The 26,904-nt window shown below is 41.0% G+C and overlaps 1 protein-coding gene across 2 annotated transcripts in view; it reads left to right on the forward strand.

Moving 5' to 3' along the window:
* Wwtr1 (WW domain containing transcription regulator 1) overlaps positions 1 to 25,490 on the forward strand; it is a 118,923-nt gene extending 93,433 nt beyond the window's left edge. For both annotated transcript variants that reach the window (XM_027395013.1, XM_027395012.2), the window contains exons 4-7: positions 4,469 to 4,671; positions 18,159 to 18,277; positions 19,568 to 19,680; positions 22,044 to 25,490. In XM_027395013.1, coding sequence (XP_027250814.1) covers positions 4,469 to 4,671; positions 18,159 to 18,277; positions 19,568 to 19,680; positions 22,044 to 22,228 — 620 coding nt within the window. In that variant the 3' untranslated portion in view covers positions 22,229 to 25,490. The remainder of the gene's footprint in view (positions 1 to 4,468; positions 4,672 to 18,158; positions 18,278 to 19,567; positions 19,681 to 22,043) is intronic.
* Positions 25,491 to 26,904: the final 1,414 nt, after the last annotated feature.

The following is a 26,904-nucleotide window of genomic DNA, read 5'->3' on the forward strand; positions in this document are numbered from 1 at the left end:
GCTTCTGGGAAAGAACCTTCCACTAAAGCAAAGTTTGAGAAGCATGGGTCTAAAATGAACTAAGATCCCCATTACACAGAGTAAATAAAACATGCCCTCCACCAAGAATGGGTGTTGTGGGGCACCCTGACTCCCATCCTGAATTGCTAGCCTTAGTCTTAAATATCAACTGGTTATGATTGCTGGTTCTATAAGAATTCACTCAAAATGAGGTAGCCCTGGGGCTGCTGAGAGTCACAGGCCTAGAATCACAAGCCATTACATTTGGTAGAGACTGCCTGGATTAGCCCTGTGTCCCAGAAAACCCAAGCTAAGATGACTGGTCAAACCCCAGTTTCAATGTTTGTGGAGAGGAGAAAGAATGGGATTGTGGGTAAAGTTTTCAACCCAGATGGCCTATGACTCTACAACTCATTGTTTAGGTGGGTTGGTTACAAGTTGTTATTGGTAATGGTCAGGAAAAAAGCTGAACAAAGGAGATTAGATTCAGGGTTCTTGGTTTGAAAAGACAAAAGGGGGATATAGATACAATAGGGTATAGGGTAGACTATTGAATCTACCCTGAAAAGAAAAAGGTGGGATATAGAAATAGGATAAAAAGGTAGATTATTGAATCTACTTTTAAACCAAAAAAGCAATTGCTAGTTTTAAATAATTTTACATTGGCTTGGATATTTTTGTATATTGATATAAATATGCGGTGATTTTTGTTAGAACACACTGCACGTACATTGCTAGTCTTGTTCAAGGTATTGTACCTGTGCAACTCATTTAACAATGTAATGCAAATTTTTAGCCCTTGAAAGTTATTGTTACAACTATTAGGATAATAAGGAAATGCAGGTTAGCAATTAGTCACCTGTTACAATCGAACTTGTGGTCACATTAGGAATGTTTTCACTGTCAAACAGATATAGTTTAGATAGATAGATCACCTTCAAACACCTCAGAGGTCTACAGAATATGGCATATAATCTGGTTTAGTAACATAGGTTCTTTTTTTTCTAAGACAATGAAACATGTTTGCTCCTGGCAGCACCAATCTACTTCAGAGAAGATGCTGGGCATCAAAAAACAAAAAACAAAAACAAAAACAAACAAACAAAAACCCAACAACAAAACAAAAAAACAAAAAACTTCTCATAGAGTTTACTTTCTTTGGGACAAAAGTTATCCGCTGACCAAAGAAGTGCTCTTGCCTCCACGGCAGACAATATGCTGTCCATATTAGACAAGCAGGACACATTTGTGTGTGGAGACTTTGGACAGATAGACTTTGGCCAGAAGAGTGTACTGGGTCCCAGTATACTGCATGTGCTGGGAAACTTACTTCTGCCAGAACACCAATTGCTGCTGAGCCATCTCTCCAGCTCCTGTTACTTGAATTTTTAATTTAAAAATATTCACCTTTGTTTCACATAAGTAGTATGTGCATGTTGGACGAACTTAAATGATGCAGAGTGGGAAGAAGGTCTCTCATCTTTGACACCCAGACTCCTCCCCAGAGTTACCACTGTTACCAGTTTCAGGCCTGTTCTAGGACAACAACTGTTTGTACATAATCCACCCCTCCTTTCCATGAACAGTACCTTACTTAGATATATGGTCTGTCCCTTGTGGTTTTGCTCCTATGGCCCATGAGATTATGCTATCTGTTATTCTCTGGGGTTACTATGTAGAATGCTCCTTGGTGGATGGTTTATAATATGGAACCTGATAGACAGTAAGATCCTGTTTAGTCTTTTACTATTATAAGTAATAATTTTAAACACCCTCACATGCTGTGGTGAGTGTGCTATGTGCTTGAGTATGTTTTATTTTGAAAACAAAACCATAGTCGAAGGCCCAGTCTTTTCCAGACTCTGCAGTTAATAACCAGGGATGTTTAGTCTAAATGATCAAATCTAAATTTAGTGGAAGAAAACAATAGCTCTACCTTAACTTCACTTCCATGGACATTTCCTGTAAGATCGAACACCCATAAGAGCAGACATGCCTGTAAGAGCTAACACCTTTATGAGCAGATGTCTCCTATAACACCTGTATGAGCAGACAATCTGAAGATCAGCAAGAGTGTGATTTGGGAAGAGTCAGCCCCGAGTCTTAAATCTCCAGATTTTTAAAAAAAAATAGACATTAATAAAGTCTACAGAGAGCATTTGGTTGAGTTGAGTAAGGGAGCATACTGTTTGTTAGTGAACTCAGGGCAGCATTTTGTCCACTGTCAATGATGGTTTAGCTAAATTGTTGAAGTTAACACAGTTCCGCACAAATCTTGTTATGTTAGTAACTTGTCAGACTTAAGCCAGATTTTTTAAAAATTTGAGACTTTGGCCTGGGGTGGTGGCTCAGTAGTCAAGAGTGCATGTTGCTCTTCCAGAGGATCAGGATCAGATCTCAACACCCATATCAGAGGGTTCATCTGGCTACCCTGGGCACCCGAAGACACACAACCCCATAGATAACCATGTATGGATAATTTACATTTAGAAAAAAACAATAGTTATTATCAGCCTGTAATTTTTTTAACCTCCACCCCCAATCTAAAGGTTTCTGATATTTGGAACATGTGTGTTTTTCTTGTCTACAGTAGTTATGTCAGAAAAGCAAAAATGCCCCTTTTATGAGGGTTCAGAAACATCTGTCTCTGGGGATAATATTTAACACTTCCTTCCTTTGACTTGAAGTAGTTTTTATGAATTAAGCTCTTCCGGATGTCTGGAGTTTTGTCTTAGGTGAAGCTGAATCTGATAGAACACTTTCCCTGTGACACCATATGTGTAAAATCTTTCTTCCTACAGTGTAGCCTTCAGCAAGGCTGGCCGTACCAAGTTCTAGAGGCAAAACACACATTTCAGCTATTCTGCTATCAGTTAGGACTTTGGGTTTTTTGTTTTGTTTTGCTTTCTGTTCTCAAACTAAGAGTGTAAGAAATTCCATGTGATTCCATTAGTTCCCCACATCAAAGCTTAGGAACTGAGTGGCACGGTCTCCTGTTTGCTGTATATACTATATACAGAGAGACTAGGTTGCTTTGAAATCCCTCCAGGGAACTTTAGTAGGTGACCTGCTTCCCCGTGATATCCACAGCAAACTGAAGACTAAAATGTTCAACGTTTGGGGCCTGGGGTATAGCAGAACAGCACATTATAAGCAACATTCCATCCCCAGGACAAAAATCAATAAAAATCTTTAACTTTGGGGCTTTAATTAAAATATCTCAGTATTTGGAGGCAGAATCAGTTAGATCTTTGTGAGTTCCAGGGCAGTCTGGCCTACATAGCAAGTTCCAGCCGGGCCCTGTCTCAATTAAAAAAAAAAAAATGTATAGGGTGTTTACTGGCATGTTTATCTGTTTACCATGTTTATGCCTGCTGCCTGCAGAGGTCAGAAGAGAGTGCTGCATCTCCTGGACCTGGAGGTGGTTCTGAGCTGCTATATGTGTACTGGGACTCAAACCTGGGTCCTTTAGAAAAGCAGCCAGGACTCTTAGCCACAGAGTCATCTTTCCAGCCCTCCTTTTTCTGATATTTTTAGACAGGATCTTATGTAGCCTAAACAAGCCCCAGACTTCCTGTATTGCCGAGGATTACCTTGCTTTTCTGTTTTCTGATTCTCCTGTTTCCACCATTGAGTGCTAGGATTCTAGGCAATGCACCATCACTCTAGGGTTACATGATGCTGGGGGATGGAACCCAGGCCTTCCTGCGTGGTAGACAAATGCTCTATCCTCTGAGTGATGCTTCCAGTCCCAGGAGTTACTCCTTTTTAACGAAGTGTGCCTGGGCCCCTTTTATGATTGAGGTCTGCTTTTCACCTGTTGCTCTCGGTTCATTCATTCATCCAGAGTGCTTTTGTGTCCCTACTGGGTACTGAGGGACAACAAGAGTTGTATACTTTCTATGATTCTGCTACAGATATTCAGGGTGTCTGAAAAAAATTCACATACTCCCGGGTGTCCTGGAGAAAAGTCTTTCTTAAGTTATGACAACCTTTGTGGATCTTGTGTTTACCATTATGTTTGTGTTACATTAAATATATATCCAAGAATGGGGCTTGTGAGAAATGGCTCAATGGGTAAAGGCATTTGCTATAAGCCTAAGCACCTGAGTGCAACTCTGGGACCCTGGTGATACAAGTCGAGAAAAACTATGACCTACATGTGTATGCACCCATGTGCACACCCCCCCATGAGTAAGTGTAATAAAATGTATTTAGGCATAGGAAACATGAAATAAAATTTTGAAAAGCACAGACACCCAAGACTAGATGAAATAGGTGTGGGGCTGTTACTTGTACCTTCATGAATAGAATTAAGGCCATAATTTTAAAATAGAAATGATTAAGAGTAAAGTACCTAAAAGGAATTCAGAATCTGTACTCCAAAGCACAAAGCATTCTGGGGGTCCCTTTATGATAAGGTGTCATAGGCCCTGGTCATTGATCTATGTGTTCTTCCCTCCTGCAGTGATGAATCACCAGCACCAGCAACAAGTCGTGCCCAGTAACCTGAGTCCACAGAGCCACCCAACTCCGAACCCACCCACAGGGCTCATGAGTGTGCCCAATGCACTGACCACTCAGCAGCAGCAGCAGCAGAAACTGCGACTTCAGAGGATCCAGATGGAGAGAGAAAGGATCAGGATGCGTCAAGAGGAGCTCATGAGGCAGGTATGTTCTTCCATAGTGCTTTCGAGATGAGGTCAAAGCCTCATGTTCACAACTCTCTCTTCCTGAGCTATCTTCGGGGCTAGACTTAGGAGTTCAAGGACATGCTCTTTGGCATGGCTGCCTTGGCTTCCACTGATAGAGTTTAAAAGGAGAGAAAGAGGCCTGGAGAGATGGCTGAGAGGTTAAGAGCACTCACTGCTCTTCCAGAGGTCCTGAGTTCAATTCCCAGCAACCACATGGTGGCTCACAACCATCCATTATGAGATCTGGTACCTTCTTCTGGTGTGCAGATATACATGGAAGAAGAATGTTGTATACATAATAAATAAAATCTTAAAAAAGAGAGAGAGAGAAGAAATTAAGAAAGAACATGTTCCAATTAGCTGTTACTTTGTAACAAATTATCCCCCAAACTCAGGGACTTGAAATGATCCTTTAATTTAATTGCAGTTTTGTAGGTCAAGAATTTAGAAAGGACTGAGGTAGGCCATTGTTGTGTTGTCATTGAGGTTGCTTAGTGGTAGTCAACTGGTAGGCAGTTTGCAAGGTCCCAGAGGACATGAGGATTGCTGGCAGGTTGGGCTTAGTTGGGATTATACGAAACATGAGCAATCTTAAGTGAAGGACAAGCCGACAGTGTCTTAGGGCCTGGTTCTAGAAATGGAGTCAACTTTAGCCCCCCTTCCCTCATTAGAGGAGATAGCAGAGAGGCATTCCATAAAACATGCCCTCTGTAGCCAGCTATCTTGTTCTACTCCAGAGCATGAAAAAGGATGAAGTCAGAGCTGAATGGAAAGAAAAGTGGTTTGGATATGGATTTAATGTAATATTCTACAAAACTGCATGGGTATCAGTCAGACTTTCATTTTAAGAATATGTCTTATTATAGCAGGGCATAGAGGCACATATCTTTAGTCCCTGAAATTGAAGAAGAGGTAGGTGGATCCACGTGAATTAAAGGCCAGCCTGGACTACAGAGTGAGTTCTGGGACAAATAGAGCTATATAGTGAGACCCTGTTTAAAAAAAAAAAAAAATGAATCCCAGGCTGGTGTCAAACTTGAGATCCTTCTGTCTCAGCTCCTAAATCCTGGGATAAGGATGTGCCACTATGTCTGGCTCAGTCCAGTTATGCGTGCCATACTACGTACATTCATGTGGTCAACAGGACACTGCTATGTGTCTTCTGAGGCTCAGCACTGTTCTTCATAAACAAAAGAAATTAGCCAGGCATGGTGATGCATGCCTTCAATCCAGAGTTCAGAAGGATGACTTCGAATGGTTGAAAGTTTGAGGTCAGAGCTGAGGGAGTGGGTGTGTCTCAGTGGTAGAGTACTTACCTACAATGTTCCAAGTTCTGGGCTCAGTCACCAGCACAGAGAAAGACAGGGAAGGAAAGAAGCAGGGGAAGGAGCAGAGTGTGGGGGAGAAAGGTGCCTGGCTAAGAAATAGTTTTAACTGTTCAAAGAGTGTCCTTGGAAAGGAATATGGGGGTGTTATAGGGTAAATACTTTCCCCAGTTACAGCTATTATTTTAAAATCTATACATCATCTTCTATCAATGATAATGTCTTGATCATCAAATACATCTCAGATTTAGTGTGTGAAAAATAAAAGAAGTGAATATTAAGTTAAGGAAACGGCTGATAGGAAACCACAATTGTGGCTTTTACTCTTAGAATCTAAATTTGTGATTGGCTGCATCATGGTGATGCTTCCTGGCAGGAAGTAATCATATTGTTGTTTTCCAGTCTTGGATATTTCTATTTAGTTTGTTTGGTTGTTTTTTGTTTTTTTCAAGGCAGGATTTCTGTGTATCTCTGGATGTCCTAGAACTCACTCTGTAGACAAGGTTGGCCTCAAATTTACAGAGATCTGCCTGTCTCTGCCTCCCAAGTGCTGAGATTAAAGGCAAACACCACTACTACTGCCTGGGATATTTCTCTTTAAAACTGATTAATTTCTTATGTGGAAATATAATGTGAATTATATAGTATTATAGTCTCATTTATAAATTCTCCTCAGTTTTGTATTTAAATGATCTCAAATGATGGTGATATGTATGTGTATATGTATATGTATATCATAGCACTCTTCTGCTAGGAATGATTTGTTTCTGTTTCTTCCTCTCATATAATTCTTTCTTTTGTCCAGTCTCCTTCTTTCCCACAGAAAGAATTTCTGGAAAGGGGTGGGGAAAAGTGCCCGGGATTGTTTCCTTTATTCTAGCTGTAGGTTCCGTGGAGCCACAGATAGTTTTGGTGGCTCATATTTCAGAAATGCCAGCATAGTTCCTTCAGTGCTTATCCCTGGCAGCTGGGGAACTTGGTGCATTTTAGGCCAGCACAGTGTGGAGTCCTCCGCAGGGTCCAGCAAGGCGAAAAGCCTGGCAACTTTTGTTCAGCTTTGACTGCGAGTGTGTGTGTGTGTGTGTGTGTGTGTGTGTGTGCCTAGTTAGGAAATAGGATGGATGGTTTTGATGTTTTGTTAATTTTGTTACTGGAGTATACTGGAAAAAATGTCTGAATAGATTTAGTAATCATGGAAGGTTGGTCTCCCCCCTCTGCCCGAATCCAGAAGCATCATGGTCCCTAGTCACTGGTAATAAGTCCATATGATAATGGTGTGGGAGTATTTTCTTTGGGCATTTCCAGCATATCTTCAATATCATCTTGATGGGCTTTATATTTTTAAAATAATGTATCTTATCTTACATGCATGCATGTGCACCATAGGCATACCTGGTTCCCTGAGAAGTCAGTAGAGGTCATTAATCGCCTGCAACAGGAGCTAAGGATGGTTGTGAACCACCAGGTGGGGGCTGGGACCTGAACTTGCACCTTCTGGAAGAACAGCAACAGCTTTTACTTGCTAAGTTATTACTCCAGCCCCTTGGCAGGCTTTTTGTAGTTACTGTATATATGCTCACATGTTGCGGTCAAGTGCAGTCTTCAGGAATCTGTTCTCTCCTTCCACTGTGGGATCTGGGGCTTGACCACATGAGCCCTTGCCTATTGAGCTACACTGCCCACCCTGATAGGCTTTTCAACTTCTTCTGGTGATTTTCCACTTTGTTATTTGTGCCTTAGCCAGGGTAGAGGCAGGAAAAGACTTGAGGTAAATGAGGCCTTTGGGTCACCCGTTAGGCTGCTTTCCAGCACCAAATAGGAATTTGTAGTGTGGAGGACTGGTTTTTCCTGATGAGATTTGTGGGTTTTCTATTAATTCCAGTGGTTTGTTCTGTCTCAGTCCCCAGCAGCTGCCTGGACATCCCTTGCTCACTGGGAGGTCTGTAACCAACCTGGCTCTCCTGCCTGCAGGAGATCTCTGTGTCTTATTGAGTCTTGTGCATTTCTCTCCCTCCTCCTGTTATTCTTTAGTACTCTACACCTGCAGTTTGATGTTGCCCTGTGGGGAAACTACTCCTCAGCCTGTGCCTCATGACCATCTGGCCTGTGCTCTCTGACAACTGTCGCTGTGTTGTCCTGTGTTAGCTCAATGGTGCTAAAGTCGATCAGGGCATTAACAAAATAGATTTGGAGACAGTTTGACTGCAATTCTAAAGTGAGTTCCCATTGGTTTAGGATGGAAACTATTTCCCCCTTTCTTTCTTTATCTCCTCATTGATTCCCTTAGCCAATATTCCTGGAATTGGAAGTAATAGAGAAACAACTGGGACATAGCTGCCTTTATACAGCTTCTGTGGTAGCAGAGGAGACAGAATAATTAGTTCTAATCTAAGTTGTAGATCAAGGGGTAAATTAACACCATATCCTCCTTGGGGTCCTAGTGGTTACCTCTTGGACTTTTACTATTGTCACTGAGCCCTGACAGATTCACTTTCTGTGAAAACATTGCAAGATATTCCTTTATCTCTTTCCATAGACCACCCTGGCCAACAAACTGTTCAACAACAGTTTGAATCCGGTTCAAAATGGCAGTGTCTCCACAGATTAAGGCATCTTAACTAGGCTAGACCTGATGGTAGCAGCCTTCTAATCCTAACTACTTAGGAGGCTAAGGCAGGGGAATTGAGAGTTTAGGCGAGGGTGGGCTACCAACTGAGTTCAAAGCCAGCCTGGGTTAATTAGTGAGAAACTGTCTCAAAATAAGAAAATAAGAAAGAAGGGCCTGTGAAATGACTCAGAGAGTGAAGGCACTTGCCACCAAGCCTTCCCAGTTGACTTTGATTCCCAGAAATCATAAGGCAGAAAGAGAGAACCATCTACCACAAGTTCTCTGACTTCCATGCATGTGCTGTGTGGTATGAATACATTCCTAGGTGGGATGCACGTGCACCACACACATATACACTCATACACATATCCATACATGATAAACATTCTTTAAAATGATGCAGATATAGCATAGTGGTAGGTAATTTGCCTGGCATGAATGACCTCAGGTTTATCACCTCCACCCTCAAAATAGGAAAGTTTCCTTAAATGTGGTCCCTAAATTTAGCATTGTCTGCTGAAGCAACAGAATTGAACTTGTCAGGGCCTACACTGTTGAGAGATTGTTACTATTTCAAGCAAATTCCATACTGTTTTACCTCTTGTTCTCTAGTTAATTGGAACTTGGGGGTAGTGTAGGAGAATACAGCTTGTATACAAAAATGCTGACTAAGCTTTGCCTTTGGTTTCCAGGGCAACAGGGACACAGATGGAAGGAGGCAGGCTCAGAATTCTTTTAGCAGGTCTTACAGATTTCTGTCAAGCTTGACATCCACTCTCAGGGGGGCAGGTCAGCTGACCAGTTTCATAGCCTTTTCAGATCCATGGTTCCACGCAGAGGGGACACAGAACTGAGAGCCTTGCTGGTCTCAGGGAAGGGTTAGAGGGATGTTTTCTGTCTTGAGTTTTAAGAACTTTTTAGAAAAGTTAAATACATACCCAGCCAAACATGTAGGGTGGGTGACACAGTGTCTGTTTCACAGCCTCTGGATCATAGGTTCTAACTTTTTGGAACACACATCATAGAGTTGACTAAGGCATTTGACGGGGCCCTGTCATTCAACATTCAGCACATACCTAAATCATCTGTAGAGAAGTGGCTATTTAATTTCATTCATTCATTTATGCTCAACAAATGTTCTCATGTGGGACAGGGACCAAACTGTCCCAGAGCTTCCATTTCAGTTTCTAGCAAGTGTTGAATTTGTGTGGGAATTGAGGGCATTTACTGTGTTCCTTTGTTGACTAATAGCACAAAGGGTGGTGGTATATGCCTATAATCTATGTCAGCACTCAGGAAGCAAAAGACCACTGCTAGTTACAGGCTAGCCTGGTCTACACAGCAAGTTTCAGGCCAGCCAGGGCTACATAGTGAGACTTTGGGGAAAGGGATAGGGAAATGGGGAGAAAGGAAAAAGAGTGCCATTTCAAATCTTTTAAAAAGGACTTCCCTCACCACCCTGAACCAATGTGTTGTATGTCATAAGTACAATATTTATTTGACCCTTTACATAAATAAACACATAAGAAAAAGTCCCTTTGAAAATAAACTGGGCATTGTTTTAAGATGGAGGCTCATTTTGCACTCAGGAAAATTAGATCACAGAGGTATGAGGAAGTATTGCATTTCAAAAACCCACTTCACCTTTTGGTTTAAGCAAAAAGAGTATCTAAATTTCATCTTCCTTCATGTGATTCTAGGAGATAGCAGAAACAGATTGTGGACGAACACAAGATTGCTATGTGCATATTGAATTAAAGGCACAGCAATGGGCTGTGGATAATAATTATGGACTCAACAAATGTTTTCTCCAAAGTATCAGAGTTTCGAATCTGCACTTTTATAGAAACAGTCTGGCAGCTGAGCATGTGTGATGAGGTGTTTCAAAGAGAAGCTGCAGGAAATGTGACAGTGATTTTCTAGAATCTCTTGGCACAGGGTTTAAAAGAGATTCACATCAGAACCCCACCCCCCAAAGCATTCTGCTTCTGAGATACCCATGGTTTTGACAGAGAGAGTGGGCTACATCTCTGCACTAAAATAACTGTTTAATGGTAGGATTTTAAAATATTGTTTTCATTTTTTTTCTTTTCATTTGTTTCTACTCGTCCCACCCTTTATAATTAAAACAATCCAGCCTTCCATTTTTGTAGAATCCCTGACTACACACTTAAGTCTAGCTGAGCACCTTCAGAAGGGGTTATTATCATTCCCTTTCCCTTTGAAGTACATTCCAGTGAGGGCAGGGGCTGGCGGGTGGGAGGTGCCCTCTTAGCCAAGAACACAAGGGATGCTTTCCACTGCTGTTTGCTTTCCTGCCTCTTCTGTTGATTTATTCCACGGGAGAACTGCAGGCCAAGGGGGAAGGAAGCTTGGGGTTCTCTTCCAGAAAGCCTTACTTAACTTACAAATCATCGGTGCCTTTCATTATCGCCTCCATCTAGTCCATACACCATACAGCCTCCCGGCCATTTCCAGTCCACAAATGATTTTTGTTGTTGTCTGGGAACAACAAGGGAACCAACAGATTGACCACAGACTCACAGAGATTCCAAAGCCTGTGCTTTACAGAGGTTTCCATTCCCAACTTTTATGTGAAGAAAAAGAAAAGCTGGTGTGGACAGGGAAGGCTGGAGCAGGCCCACTGTGGCAGCTTTTCAGGACTTTGTGAAACTGGCCTTGAAAATCTGAACTTAAAACTTTGCTAAATGTGGTGTGAATTCCCAGGACACTAGCTCCACCCATTTACATTGAAAAAGATCATAAAACATTTCCAAAGCCATCTTCCTCCCAGTTTGTGGAGGAAAAACTGTGCTCAGTACTGTTGAATAGGCTGGTTCATTAAATTTTCTTCTAAACAGACTGAGTGAGGTCATGGGGTTGGTATTTCCATTTTATAGCCGGGAAAACAGGATCAGAGAAATGAAGTAACTTGCCCAAGTCTCATGGCCAGTAGTAGGTGAAAGGGTCTGAATTTGAACTCTGCCAACTTTAGCCCTCACTTCCTTCTCCCTGCTACTCTGTGGAAGTTCCTGGAATAGACTCAGAAGTCAACCTGCCTGTATTAGACCCCAGCTCTACCTGCTGTTAGCTATAGTGACCCAAGAAAGTCACTTACTTCCTCTGTCCCTCAGTTTCTTCATCAGTAGAAATAAATTAACTGGGTTCTATGTTCAGGCTTGGAATGTGGAAAGCAAAATACAAAGTCTGGGCTGATACTTCTCCCTACCTCTCAAACCATTCAACACCATCCTGACACTCCTTGTATTGAGTATCTCACACGGCTTTTTGATCTTTTTAACATGCCCAACAAGATAGGTTTTAGAAACCATTTTAATGAGCTGTCAAAAATTTAGTCCAAGGGTCTGGAGAGATGATTAAAAACACTGACCGCTTTTCCAAAAACTCAGAGTTCAAATCTCAGCACCTACATGGTGGTTCACTACCAGCTAGATCTCTAGTTCTAGGGCAATCCTCTTTTGGACCTCTTAGGTACAGACATACATTTGGGGAAAACACACATGCACATAAAAATAAATAAGACAGTGTCATCCAAATTTTCACAGCTATATTGTAACTGAACTGGGATTTGAACCCTGATCATTCAAAGTATCATATTTTAAAGTCACTTTCCCTCCATTTCATTGTTCTCCTTTTTTTATGCCCAGGACAGGTCCAACAGCATTGAATCCTTTCCTACTTCTTGAGTATTCCATTGGCCAGTAAGTAGCCCAGGGAACTGAGAAGTAGGCAGTACCTTAATTGAACTGATTGCAAACCAAACCCTGCCTGTCCCCATATGTGTGATTGGAGGAATCTTCTAGTTACTAGTAGTTTGAGAGCCATAGTTAGGCTTTGAGTTTTGTGATATCCTGACTCTTCTCAGACCCTGTTTTCTCCAGTGGCCACACTCTGTGTGACTTGGTTGCATGTTGCTAGAACCTGCCCCAAAGCCTAACACACACAGGTTGATGGCCTGGCAGGGAGGTCAGTTGGAGTACTAACAGAAGTAATGATGTCCTGTTACTTGAGATGGATGTAAGACTGGAGGACAGGAACATGGGGGTTAGATGAACAGCGTAAAGTGTAGCCATTGTCCCTTGCTTGTGATGGTCTGCCTGGCCCTCTCCAGTCTTCTGGGAAGATGGGGCACTGTCTTAGCAACTGTTGCTGATGTGTGATGGAGGAAGGATTTGGGTCATGGTTCCAGGTGACACAATACAGCTCATCATAGTAAGGGGGGCATAGTGGCAGAAGGCAATTGGCCCTATTGTGTCATAGTCGGGAAGCAGAGAGAGATGGAGTACAACTGGCTTTCTTGTTTTCTTGTAGTCTAGGATCCTAGACCATGAATTGGTACTGCCCGTGTTTAGGGTACATCTTTCCACCTTACTTAACCTAGATTGTTCTCACAGCCAGAGGCTAATTTAATCCTAGGTAGTTCTTCACAAGTGTGTCAGAGTCCTGTCTCTAGGGTATTCTAAACCCTATCCAATTGACTGTCCCAATCACGGTGGAAGCTGGATGGATAATAGCATTAGGAGGAACCTGAAAATGATAGGAGGAGTGGTTTGAGCCCAGTAGTAGGCATTCGTACTTCTGAGTACCAGCTAGGCACATTCATTTATGTCTGAAGCTGAGAGGAGAATGTCTTGACTCACTGTGGCTGTGATGGTCTAGAAACACATCTGGAATGTGACTGTGTAACATGACTGTTAAAGCTTGGTGGGTTGTGTCTGCAGGAAGAGAGACCTGAAGTACTGAATTGTGGAGAAATCAAAGGCCTGTTTTAGAGGTCTAGGAGGGCGAGATGGAAGTGATAGGACTGGTGAGGCCTGTGAATAGGCCTGCTGCACTTGAACAGAAGCTCCACTAGAACGGAAGTGGGAAATAAAACAAATGTGTATTACAGTGTTGCCTTCAGTTATCACCAGCTGTCCAACTGTTTACTTTTCTGTTGCTGTGATGAAACACTGACCAAAAGCAACTTGAGAGAGGAAAGTGTCTTACCAGCTCCAGTCCATCATTTAGGGAAGCCGGAGCTGGAACTCAAGGCAGGAACCTGGAGTCAAGAACTGAAGAAAAACCAAATGGACAAGGCTTCCCCCACCTCCTGGCTCATTCAGCTTGCTTTCTTATATAACCCAGGACTATCATCAGCCCAGGGATGGCACTCCCACACTATCATTAATCAAGATAATCCCCTGAGGGTATGCCCATAGGCCAATCCACAAATTTGGGGGTCAAGGAACAATACCAAAGGTTAAAAATAGCTTGTCACCAGCATGTCCTTATCAAAACGGAGGATTTAGAGCTTTTTAGTTAGTTGTTGTCTTTTAATAAATTTAGACATAAAATTAAAGTCTATATCAGTATGACTGGCTGTCACTTGACATCCAACTTTGCTTAGACCAAGAAAAGCATTCATCACTAATTATCAACTTCTGTAGTCTAGGCAGGTGTGCTTGTTAGCTTACGTCAACTTGACACAAACTACAGTCACCTGGGAAGAGGAAATTGCCTCCATGAGATTGGCCTATGGGCATACCCTCAGGGGATTATCTTGATTAATGACAGTGTGGGAGTGCCATCCCTGGGCTGATGATGGTCCGGGTTATATAAGAAAGCAAGCTGAATGAGCCAGGAGGTGGGGGAGGCCTTGTCCATTTGGTTTTGGAATGATCTGTAACCCAATGATGGTCCTACAGTAATCTTAAACAGGTCATTGCATTGTTAATAATAAATGGTCCAATTTATTTTTTAAAGTAGTCATTAGGGTTAAAACACCCCTTGTGGTCTCTTGCATTTTGTTAGTCATTTGAAGGAGGTGGAAACATGGTCCTGTGAGCCCCCTACCGACAGAATGCAGCATTTCATCTTTGGTGACTTGGAGATTGATACCAGTTAGTTAGGACCAATGATGAAGAATGGAATAGCATTTCGCTTGGATTTAAAATACAGAGAATAGAAGAGGAACTGCACAGTAATCATTCCCCACAGCACACTACAGCACTTTGTCCCTTTTGATATAGTCTTTAATGTTTTTCTTGGTTAGCATACGAAGAAACAGATTTCATTGTGACATTTTCATATGTATTATTATGCGGTTTTTCTTATTTACCTCTCACCACCCTCCAGCATCTTTCTTCTTCCCATCTTGATTGTCTCTTCCTTCTCTCCAAATACTTCCCTTTCCCAATTTTAGGAATGTTTCTACTTTATCTTTTAATTGTGTGCGTGTGTGAACACACTTGTGCCATGGTGGACGTGTGGAGGGCAGCTATTGAGGGAGAGGGTGGCAGTGATTCTCTTCACTTGGTTGAGGTTAAGCTTCTCAATATGTCTGCAGTACTATATATTCCAGGCAATTCTCCTGTCTCTGCCTCCCATGTGCACCACTGCATCTGGCTTTTTGTTTGTTTAAATGTGGGTTCAAAGACATCATTAGGCTTTCACGGCAAGGTCTTATACCCACTAAGCTGTCTTGCTACCCCCTCCTTTCATGACATATGTTATGAAGTCTTTTTAAATTTTATTTGCATATTCTACCACAAGCAAGTGTTCCTTTTTATTTCCATTTGAAGCATGCTATGGGTAATTAAATTAAATAAAGATGAAAATTTTATGAAACAGTAAGAAATGCAGTTACTCAGTAAACTTGTATGTGCGTGTAAACAAGTAGACATGTCCAAGTGTGCATTTGTGTGGAGCCCGGAGCTTGATGCCTTGTGTCTTCCTAACCTGGACTGACTGATTCTGCCTGACTAGCCAGGGAGCTCGAAGGATCCACCTGTCTGTGTCCCCTCCTCCCCCAGGTCTTGTGTTACAGGTGTGTACTTGTACTTAGCTCTACTAGGCACCAGGAATCTGAACTCAGGTCTCTGTGTTTGTATAACAAGTACCTTTTAGCCATTTCCTCAGCCCCTCCCCTAACCTTTTGTGTTTATTAAAGGGTCTTAATTACTGGACATAGTGCCACATCTGTGACCCCAGCTCTCAGGAGGCTAGGGCTGAAGAATCACAAGTTCAGGGCCAGCCTAGGCTATGTATCAAGACTGAGTCTCAAAAAAGAAAGGGGAGGGGATTTAGATGAACAAAAACCACTAAAAACAAAAAGGAGTTTGTTTTTTTATATTTATTCTGAATAGTTGAAGAATGAAGTACTAGTTAAATAGATATTTTTGAATAGTGAAGATATAAGCCAAAGGATTAGAATGTAAATTGTTGACCAGTTGCTTTCATGTCGAGGTTCAGGGACAGGAATGTACGAAGCAGTTCGAGGTAGGCTCAAGTTTCCTCATCCTGGGTTGAAGTCTGTTTCTACATGAGACTTTCAGGAAAGTTTTGTTGGAGAATAAAGTTTCTAGGGCATGTCCTAACAACTATAAGAAAATATCTTGATTTTTCTAGATCAATGTAGAAGATACTTCTAAAACTCCATTGTGTGTGTGTGTGTGTGTGTGTGTGTGTGTGTGTGTGTGTGTATTATTGAATGAAATGTATTTGGTTAAGGATTGTAATTATTTGCCTCAAGATAAAGTGAACCACAGATCCTTTTCTTGCCAGGTTATTTTATTTCTACTCATATTAACTGGGCAGTTTCTTTTCTTTTTCTTTCTTTCTTTCTTTTTTTTTTTTGAGACAGTTCCTCTAACAGTGTTTTCTCCCTCCCTCCCTCCCTCCCTCCCTCCTCCCTCCCTCCCTCCCTCCCTCCCTCCCTCCCTCCCCTCCCTCCTCTCCCTCCCTCCCTCTCTCTCTCTCTCTCTCTCTCTCTCTCTCTCTCTCTCTCTCTCTCTCTCTCCTCTGTTTTTGGCTGTCCTGGAACTCACTTTGTAGACCAAACTGGTCTCAAATTCAAGAGGCATCTCTCTCTGCCTCCCTAGTGCTGGGATTGAAGGCGTGCATTACCATAGCTGGCTCAGTGCAATTTCTCAACAATCAGTCCTCTCATGGTTTGTAAAAGTCATGCCACCTTAAGTAGTAGAAACGATGCAGCAAACACAGTAACTGAACATTTCCCAGTTTCACCACCAAGACAACAGTACTTTGAACCATCACATGGAGTGCTAAAAGAAATCTCAGAAAGCTGGAATGTTCTGTTTGTCATTGTAGCGATGGTTTAGAGGTTGTAAGGATTTCAGTTTAGAAACTGAAAAACTGATAGGCATAAATATGACCAGGATGACACTTTGGTTTTGGATGTAAGCAGGGACTTACAGGAGTATTCTTTTCTGGAAATAACCACCATCTTGAAACGGTCTGATGCCTGGTCATTTCCATCTGGAGTGTGTTACTTCAGTCAAGTTCATAACATTGTGGACTGATTGTTCTTGGTATTCATGCTAGCTTAACAAAATAAAATTCATAACCCATCAAGCATCTAATTGTGAGATTTAGTTTTCCCAACTTTCAGCCATTTTAGCCAACTCAACATTATTATTATCATTATTATTATTGTGTGTATATGTGCGTATGTATGATGTTTGTACATAAATGCAGGCATGCTTATGCCAAGGTTTGTATGTAGAGGGTAGAAGACCATTTTGTGAGGTCTTTCCATATATCCTCTTATGTGAACCTGGAGATTTCATCAAGTTGCTAGGCTTAGGCAGTAAACACCTTTAACCACTGAGCCATCTCACCAGCTCTAATATGATATTTATTGTCCGTACATGTGCATCCATGGTGGACATTCATATGGAGGTAAGAGAGCAACTTGTGGAAGTTGGTTCTTCTGCTGTGTGGATCCTGGAATAGAACTTGGGCTCTCAGGCTTGGTGGTAAATGCCTATGCCAACAGAGCCTCCTTGTGACCTGATTTTTTTTTCAGATTTATTTATTTATTCATTTATTTATTATGTGTGCAGTGCTCTTCCTGCATGTATACCTGAAGGCCATTAGAGGGCACCAGATCTCATTATAGATGGTTGTGAGCCAATATGTGGTTGCTGGGAATTGAACTCAGGACCTCTGCAAGAGCAGTCTGTGCTCTTAACCTCTGAGTCACCTCACCACCCCCAATGCTTTTTAAAGCAAACTTTTAACTGGTTGTTTATTCATCTGTTAATTAACACCAACTGCTAAGTGTAATTTCATGTAGCGTCTTGAGTTCTGAACCTTCCATTTTCACTGGCACGGAAACGGATGAGACTAGTATGCTAGTCCACATATATGCTAGTATCTGCTGATCCACAGGTGTCCAGTGGCTTTCATTGCTTTAGATTTAGTCTGAGACCCTAGAATAGAACTAACTTGTCATTGGGTTAAGTGTTTGGAGAGGCCATGATACGACTTGGGTGTCTTAGTAGTTCTGTCGGCAGGTGTGTGGTTTTAAAACATCCAGAGGATCAGTTTTCCCTTGGGTTCTGTTAGCTGGGAGTGGAGAGAGTGGTATGTGTTGAAGACTGTGGAGAAAGAATGCTAATCTTCTGATGACTTTGATCTACTGGAATAGGTACAAAGTGTTTTATGTTTGGTGAGCAACCCTTTGTGGCATCTGAGTGATTCCCTTTCCCCATGACTCCTGTATAGGAAGCGGCCCTCTGCCGACAGCTCCCCATGGAAGAGACCATGGCCTCTGTCAACCCACCTGCCATGACCACGGATATGAGGTCCATCACCAATAATAGTTCAGATCCATTCCTCAATGGGTAAGTTCACACTGGGGACCATTGACTGTTGCTTTCTGGCCTATGGTTTAGGCTGTATTGGGGTGTTTGTTTACATGGAGAAAAGGCAGGGTTCTTGAGGGATGGGGAGAGTTGGGGAGAGCTGACAGAAGAGAGAAAAAGGAAGCTTTTAAAAAAATTTCAATTTCAAAACCTAGTCACATGACATTGAGTATGTCCCTCAGTGATTTGCACATGAGGATGAACTTTCAACAGGACAGTGCTATTTGGTAATCACTTGTAAGCATCTTGACATTCTTGGGAGTAAGTAAGGGTGAGGTTAAAAGCATGCCATAGCAAATAGAACAAGAAAAGTCAGAAGAATTTATGGTGAAAAGTGAATAAGGTTTAGAGTTTTGTTACTAGTGTTAATTTTCTGCTCTGATGATGAAAACTGTTTCTAGGGAGCCAGGTGGGAGGTACGTAAAAACTACTTTCTTCTTGCATGTTGGTGTGAGTTTTACATTATTGATTAATTAAGAATTAATTAAAACAGAGATGTTGGCTTTAAAAGAGAAAGAAAAGTGGTTGACTTAGCCAGAAGTATCTGAAGGATAGAAAGTCAACCTTAATTGTATACCTCATGGGAGCGGGCATTGTGTTTCTGCTCTTACCAAGGCTCCTGGCATGCAAATGCAAATGAAGATAGAGGTGAAAAAGCAAGTAGCCAAAATAATGAATGAATGGATTTTTTGAAGTGGTTTATTTTAAAGAATAGAAAAATATAAAGAAAACTGAGGTACCATCCAGGCTTGTTATATTTCAAGCACTGTTTGAGCCCATCTCTACACCACTAAGTTTCTTTCTTCCCTTCATTCTTTCCTCAGGCACAGCCACTCTTCAGAAAGTAGTGTGTGGCCATCACAGTTTACTTTGCTATTTTTCTGGATCCCTTTTCCCTAGCCTCTTGTGTGCTGGGATTGTAGGCATGGCCCACCATGACTGGCTACATAATACTTCTTTTACCATTAATGAGTATATCTATGATCATTATTCAGCACTAATTTTTTTCTGGTTTTTAAATTTCACTTAAGTAGGATCATGTACCATAATCTGTACTTAGAATAGGGTTAAATGGTTATTTTATTCCTTCACTCCTTAAGATCAGGTTATACATCTGAAAATTAATGGGCCCAGTAGAATTTTCTCCCTTTCATTGACTAAGTTCTGTGGCTGCATCTTTACTGTGATCTTTATTTAGTGGACTCATGTTAAGGTCTTCACGTTTATTTATTTATTTATTTATTTATTTGTTTGTTTATTTCTCCGTAGAGGGCCTTATCATTCAAGGGAGCAGAGCACAGACAGTGGTCTGGGCTTAGGGTGCTACAGTGTCCCCACAACTCCAGAAGACTTCCTCAGCAACATGGACGAGATGGACACAGGTGGGCTCCCAGCCTGCAACTATCTGCAGTGTGTTTTCATTTTCAGATTGTCCCCTTGGTTATTGCAGTCCTAAAGTCCAATGGGAATCACAAACCCTGAACATAAAACGAAAGCTAAAAGCCCACTCAATGCACAGGCACTACTACTTTTCAGGGCTCATGCAAATATGACTTCATAAGGGTGTGGGCTTGTAAGACCCAACCCCCATCCAATTTAGTGTTGTACCTCCTTTTAGTTGTAATGAATAGTCCATGCTTTCCACTGGGATTTATACTATTGTTGGTTCTCTGATTGTGTTGACCTTTTCATGTTACTTTCTGGTTTGGGGAAGGACTAACAGTAGGTTTAGCTGGCAACCCAGAGGACTCTAATTGTCAGCTCTAATTTCTAACATAACACCTCCTTCAACAATTGACAAGAAGACAACCAGGTTGACTTTTGTAGTCCCAGCCTGTGCATCCTATAGAGTAGACATGTCCAAACTCCTGGGATTGGAACATGGCATTGTCATCTGCTAAGTTCACATTTGAGACCTGCAGAGCTGGAGAGATGGCTCAGTAGGAGCAGAGGAGCAGAGTTCAAATCTCAGCACCCACATAGCAGCTCATAACTGCCTGTAACTCCACACGAGTGTGTGTGTGTGTGTGTGTGTGTGTGTGTGTGTGTGTGTGTGTGTGTGTGTGGTGGGATTTATTTTGCTTCCTTGAAATAGCCTCATGAGGTGGTTCCTTCTGATGCTGTTTACTTTCATTTTTTAAACTCTGGGAATCCAGTAAGGGTAAAAAGCAAAATTAAATAATTCGAGAGGGGTGGGCACCCCAGGAGACATTAAAAAGATTCATTCGCTCTTATAGGTTTCTAAAATAATGTCCAGTGGGCAAATGGGGAGTGCTTTTGAAGTCATAGTACACAATTAAATGGTATCTTGAAAAGAACACAGGCAAAATTCAGCCTGAGTTGAACCTTTGTTTCTCATTCTGTGGTTCTCTGTGGAAGCTCTGTGGGCCTCAGCTTCTCACCAGTGAAACGAGAATAATGTCCCCACTTCTGCCTCTCCATTGAAGAAGGCTATTGAAATGGATTTGATAAACACTGTGGTTCCTTTTAATCTTGTCAAATGAGTGTCAACTCATTGAGTTCATTGCCACCTCTGTGAGATGTTTGTAAGAAATGGGCATAAACTGCTAAAGAGTTGTATAATATTTAGTAATGCTTAGTAATTAACTGAGGGCAGGTGGAGCTCAATGGTGACTAAAAAAGATTGTTGGATCTGCCAATCACATTGACCACTTGCCCAGTAGCAAGTCGGCTGAGAACCCTCCCCCTTTGCAACAAACACATCCAGCTGAAGATTGAACAAAGGAATAGTAACATAATAAGCAAAGGCTGGGCAGTCACTCATCCTTCCAGAACGTTCCATGAAAATCATACCTCTGGAAGAATTACCCCCCCTTTTTTTTCCTTAAGTGATGAACTTAGTAGCTAAAAAACGACAAAGATTTAAAAAGACCACAATGACACTGTAGAGTCAAAAGAAATACTTTGAGATTGTTAACCTTGATGAAGAAGATTGACTTGTCAACTCATGCTTTCATTTCTGCTGAGAAAGAATAGGAAGAATTCTTTTAAAAGGAGATTTTGTTTGGCTAAAATACATATTCTCAGAATTAGGAGATCATAATGAGATTTTGAACTGTTAAATTTTGTGCATGTGTGTTCCCGTGTGAGTTTGTATGTACCACATGTGTGCAGGTATTTGGAGGCCAGAGGGCATCCGATTTTCTGGAATTGGAGTTACAGGTGTTTGTGGGCTGCTTTGTGGGTGCTGGGAATTGAACTCAGAACGTCAGAAAGAGATCTTAACTGCCGAGCAATCTCTCCAGCACCTGTAGTGATAACTTTAGCAGATAGATGACACAACCTTGGATGTGGCAGACACTGTGTTTCTTTATTCCAGTCTGGGCAGAAGACCCTGTGATCCCCATTTCCAAGTAGTAAAAAGAGAATGAGAAAAGTTAGTGTACCTAAGGTCATACAGTATGAGGAATGACATCAGGTATTTCCTCCCATAATACTGTTATGTAAAGACCATAATCTCAGTCAAATACCAGATGCTTACCTTTCTAGTATTTTCCTCAACCACCAGGACAGCCAGAGCTACATAGGGAGACCCTGTCTCAAAAAAACAAAAACAAAAACAAAACAAAACAAAACAAAAAAACAAAAACAACACAAACCCCCCCAAAACAAAAACAAAAAAAAACCCAAAACACAAACAAACAAAAGAAGTTTAAATTTAAAAAAATTAAGAAGGAAGTAACTTGCATGAAGGAAGTAACAGCTACCCTTCATTCTATTACAGGAGAAAATGCCAGTCAGACACCCATGGCAGTCAATCCCCAGCAGACCCGCTTCCCTGATTTCCTCGACTGCCTTCCGGGAACCAATGTTGACCTAGGGACTTTGGAGTCTGAAGACCTGATCCCTCTCTTCAATGATGTAGAGTCTGCTCTGAACAAAAGCGAGCCCTTTCTCACCTGGCTGTGATCACTACCATTGTAAAGTGATGCAGCTGTGACATTTCCTGGGCCTGTGGAACAAGTGACGGAGGAAAGCAGGTCCACAGTCGCACCGCTCTCGGCCTCCGTACTCACACTCCTTCTTGTCCACATGGCCAGCTAATCATTGCCTGGTTTTGATTTATAAGAACTTAAGTTACGCATACATATTCTCTTTCCATTTTCTGCAAGCCTGCATTCTGTGACAGCACTGATTATGCAGAATAACTTCTTAAAAATCCCTGCTACCCTATGGCTGAGCTTTTTTAAGAATTAGCTGAAATTCATATATCAATTGATTCTAAGCCATAAAAGCTGACCACAGGCAGTGAATTCTGACAGGCAGCTTGGTCCAGGAAATGTGCACAAAGACCTGATTTACAGTTTCAAAAACTGTACTGGTAACCGTAGTAACAAATGCTTTAAAACTTATTTAACTCGATCTTTAAAAATCATTGTATAGATAGTAAATTTCTGCTGCACGGAATGCAGTGCAGTTTGGAATCCATGCTGGCTCTGATGTCTGTTCTCATTCTGTATTTACAAGGGCATGGAGTCCTAATGCTATCACTCTTCGTCATTTTACTGCAGAGCATCCAGCAGCTCGGTCCTGCATGCAGAAAGGTCACTGAAGCGTTTGTCACAGGTCTTGCATGACAAATGATGTGAAAGAGACCAGTTTGGTACTAATAAGAACAGTTATGAAACAAACTATTTTTTAATTGCAACTTGTATTTTTGCAAAATGCAGCTTAGAATTTGATGTCTGTTTTATGAAACACTGTAATTTTGTGGCTTATGACAAAGGGCAGCCAAATGTTTTTGATACATCAATGGCAACTATATTTTTTGTCTTTTGACCTGTTCTGAAACCATCAGGGCAACAGAGATCTCAGCCTGATGACATGAAAATTAGCTGTTACGTTTTATATTCTGAGGCATTATCGGTTCTGCTTTCCAGATTTCAAGTGCTTAAAATAATTCTGTCTACAGAACTGTTTGTAGAAGGAAGCAGATCTCTGACTACAAATACAGAAAAGCCCTGTCAGGGCATATCGTATAGATCTGTACTTCTGAGCTGAGTAAAATTGATTCCTAAGTATGTTATCCTAGTCCTTTTGCCAAGTTGGTACAAAAAGGCATAAGGTGTGTACTCAGTACCTCTTATGTAACCAACTTTTTTTTTTTTTTTAAGCTCTTAAGGACTGAGAGTAGCATGTTCATTTAGCAGGCAGTCTACCTGCACTAGCAATGAAGTCCTTGGCTGTTTATTATTGTGAACTGACATTATTTATAATCTATGAATTTAATCTCTTTTTTATTTTTTGAAAGACATCAAGAATCTGGGAGGAAGGTTTCAATTTCCACGAGGGTGAGGGCTTTTTTGGTTGAGGATCTTTAATGAGATCCCTTTTGGTCCATTGGAATATAAATGCACAGAGTACATTTGGTCTTGGTGGGAAGAGGCAAGTGAAAGGTCAGAGACGAAGCTGTGGAATATGGCATAAAGGCCAGTTGATGGGAAATGAACCAGACATGTCGGAACCCCTCAAAAGCAAGGCAAGCAAGACGGGTGAGAAGTGCCCCAAAGAACAAAGCAACGATTTTCTCTCGCTCACAGCCTTTGTACCAAAAGACCCTGCTGCCCGAGAGAAGAAAGTTGGGGAGCACTTTACTGGCGTGGGGCAGAAGGAGGAACGGACAGGGCTGAGGCACTCTGGCGCTCTGTCTTGTTGAACATGTCAGCTGACAAGAGCGTGGGCCACTGTTGCTTCCAGCACTCTTAAGTGATTTCTCTTTTCCTGAAAGAACCCAATTAATGTCCAGTTAATTCCCTGCTCTTTCTGAGCACCCAGAGGTGAGTAGGGATTTATGTTGCTATTAGGTTGAAAGGGAGCACTCTTCCATTTTCTCTTTTGTTAGCAAAAATTGCAAAAAAAGAGTTGTACATTCTTTCTGAGGAAAATCAAAAACAAACCAAAACACAAGGGACCTAACAAAACTCAACAGTGTTACTGTATTTAAAAATATTTTTATACATGCATTTCAGGTTATTAAATGTAAAAAAAAAAGATACTCCTGTTTTAAAAGTAGTTAAATCATTGATGATTTATTTTACCAAGTTTTAGAAGCAATTTTCTAATAAGCTTGTGGCATTATGAAATGTTAGAATAATTTTTTTAGTAAATTAGTTTAAATCTTTTTAATGAATATTGTATTTTTCTAGAATAAAATATGGCCCCTGACTGTTTACTAATAGATAAAATCCAGTTGTAATTTCTGTTGTTCTTTTTAAGACCGTAAAATGTGGCTTTTGTTAGAGAGAGCTAAAGCTAGACATCAGAATCAGACCTTTTTTTCTCTAGTTCTGATTGAACTCAAGATTTCATGTGTGTTAGTTAGACAAGTGCTCTGCCGCCGAGCTCCATGCCAGCCCTAGAGCAATTTCTCAAAGGTTCTTTAGTATTGCTATAAGTAAGTATTAATACTCTCTAAGAATTCATAATAAGGTGCTACTCATATACTATCTCATACTATAAGACAACTGTCAGACTATCTAGTCTTCTTAGTCCTAAATGAATACATTTTACCATATCATCTCCAAATTTTGTCATAGAATAGGCAACTTTAAAAAAAAAAATGTTTTTCCTGAGAAGATACACCTTATTGAAGCATTTAAATAGTGAAAACATCATGTTGTCTTGTTAACATTGGGTGATTTCTTAGGCAGTGTCTCACTGTAGTATCTAGGATGTAAGATGTGTTTCTTTCAATGATTTCCCAGTGTGTGAGAAGCACATAAAACAGAACAAGCTGTAGCATTCTGGGCACTGCTCAGCAGAAGGGAATTTGCGGAAGGTGACTTGAAGTGATGGACGTGTCACTGAGTACTGTGTTCTTGTGATGTAATTAGAAGCAACTTCTGAAAGGACAACTTTTGGAAGAAAAAAAAAAAGCCATTCCCAAAAAAGGAAACTTTAGATTAATTTACTTGGGAAAATGGGTGATTGACAGAGACCATTTCCATGACACTATTATACACATGCTAATACTTTAACTTAATTTTTTTTAACATCTGCTTTTTATCAAATGAGACCTGCGTTGTTGATTTCTAATCCAGTATGTTCTGCATACAGAACATACAGAATATACAGTCAAATCCATCAAGTCAAACCATTTTATCTGGAGTTTGGTACAGGTTTTAATTCTCAATTCTGTATAAAAAATAAATGCAATTGAACTTCCACCTCAGCCTTTGTCTCTGTCATGTGGTGTGGTCATTTACTGAGGGCTTTGGGTGCAACTGGAGAGGCTTCTGTAACCCCTGGCAGATGATGAGAAAGGCAGGGAGACAGATTCTGTTTCATTTGATGTACTCACTAAGACTTTTTAAAGGTGTGTATTTAAAAAACAAACAAACAGGGGCTGTGGTGGTGCACACTTTAATCCCAGCACTGGCGAACAGAGGCAGGCAGATGTCTGTGAGGCCAGCCTTGTCTCCAGAGGGAGTTCCACAGCTAGGGCTGTTACACAGAGAAACCCTGTCTCAAAAAAATCAAAATAAAATAACAAACAAATCCTTACTGGCCTTCCAGTACTTTCATCAAAATTATGTTTTTAGCAACAGGGTGTGCCTTTTTCCATTGTTATAAGTAAACACAATGCAACACGACACCATTAGTTCTGAATCCGGGCTCTTGCTGTTAGACCTTTGCTTCTCATGGGTACTGTGGTTCCCTCCATCTACCCGCTTGCAGTATTGCGGGCTAACCCAGCTATCTGTCACCACCCTAGAAACTCTTAGTGCCAGTTTTAAACAGCTTTTCAATATGTTTCTTCATGTGTTTTCTGTGCTGTACTGAGGATTAAAGTTGAAGTCTTGCACGTGTTAGGCAAGTGTCCTGCCACCAAGCTGCACCCTCTAACCCACTTACTCACTTTTAAGGTTTTAAGGTCTTTTTGTTAAAAATACTGAGTACCAGCATGTATGGAGCTCAAATAGTAAATGATTTGTATACCCCAAATCTCAGATTTTTTTAAAAAAATATTTTGTTTTTCCCTATAGTATAATTTAGGTTTTTTTAAAAAAAGAGAAAACAATCATACATGATGTTTGGCACTTCCAATTTTGCTTAGCATTAACATGACACTGTTAATATTTAATGGGCATTTACTACATGCTGACATGTTACAAAGCACTGAAGAATATTGTCAGGTTTCATCTGTATAATAGCAGTCAGTCCCTTTCCAGCATCTACATATTGTTGTAGATGAAGGTATCACTTTTCGAAGCAGTTAATTCACACAAGGTCATGCAACAACAGCCAGTGACTCTGTGCCAGTACATAGTACCATATTTTGTTATTTTACACTGTAAATAATATATATTGAATGCATGTCTCTGATTGTTTTCTGTGCTGCAGTGAACGGTCAGCTTGTGGCTTCACCATGTTAATGTGGCTTTAAATTTGATAGATCCTACCAATCATTTTTCCTAAAATTGACTGCCAGTTTATATGCCCTGCAACATGTATACAAAAACCCTTGTCACCATAGCTAGTCTAGAGTTTGACAGTGTATACCTTTGCAGATGTGGTAGATGCAAAGTGTTTTACTCATATGCAGTGCATTTCTTGTACTAATGCTGACATCAAGATATGTACTG

Source organism: Cricetulus griseus (assembly GCF_003668045.3).
Source record: "Cricetulus griseus strain 17A/GY chromosome 1 unlocalized genomic scaffold, alternate assembly CriGri-PICRH-1.0 chr1_0, whole genome shotgun sequence".
Taxonomy (NCBI): Eukaryota; Metazoa; Chordata; class Mammalia; order Rodentia; family Cricetidae; genus Cricetulus; species Cricetulus griseus.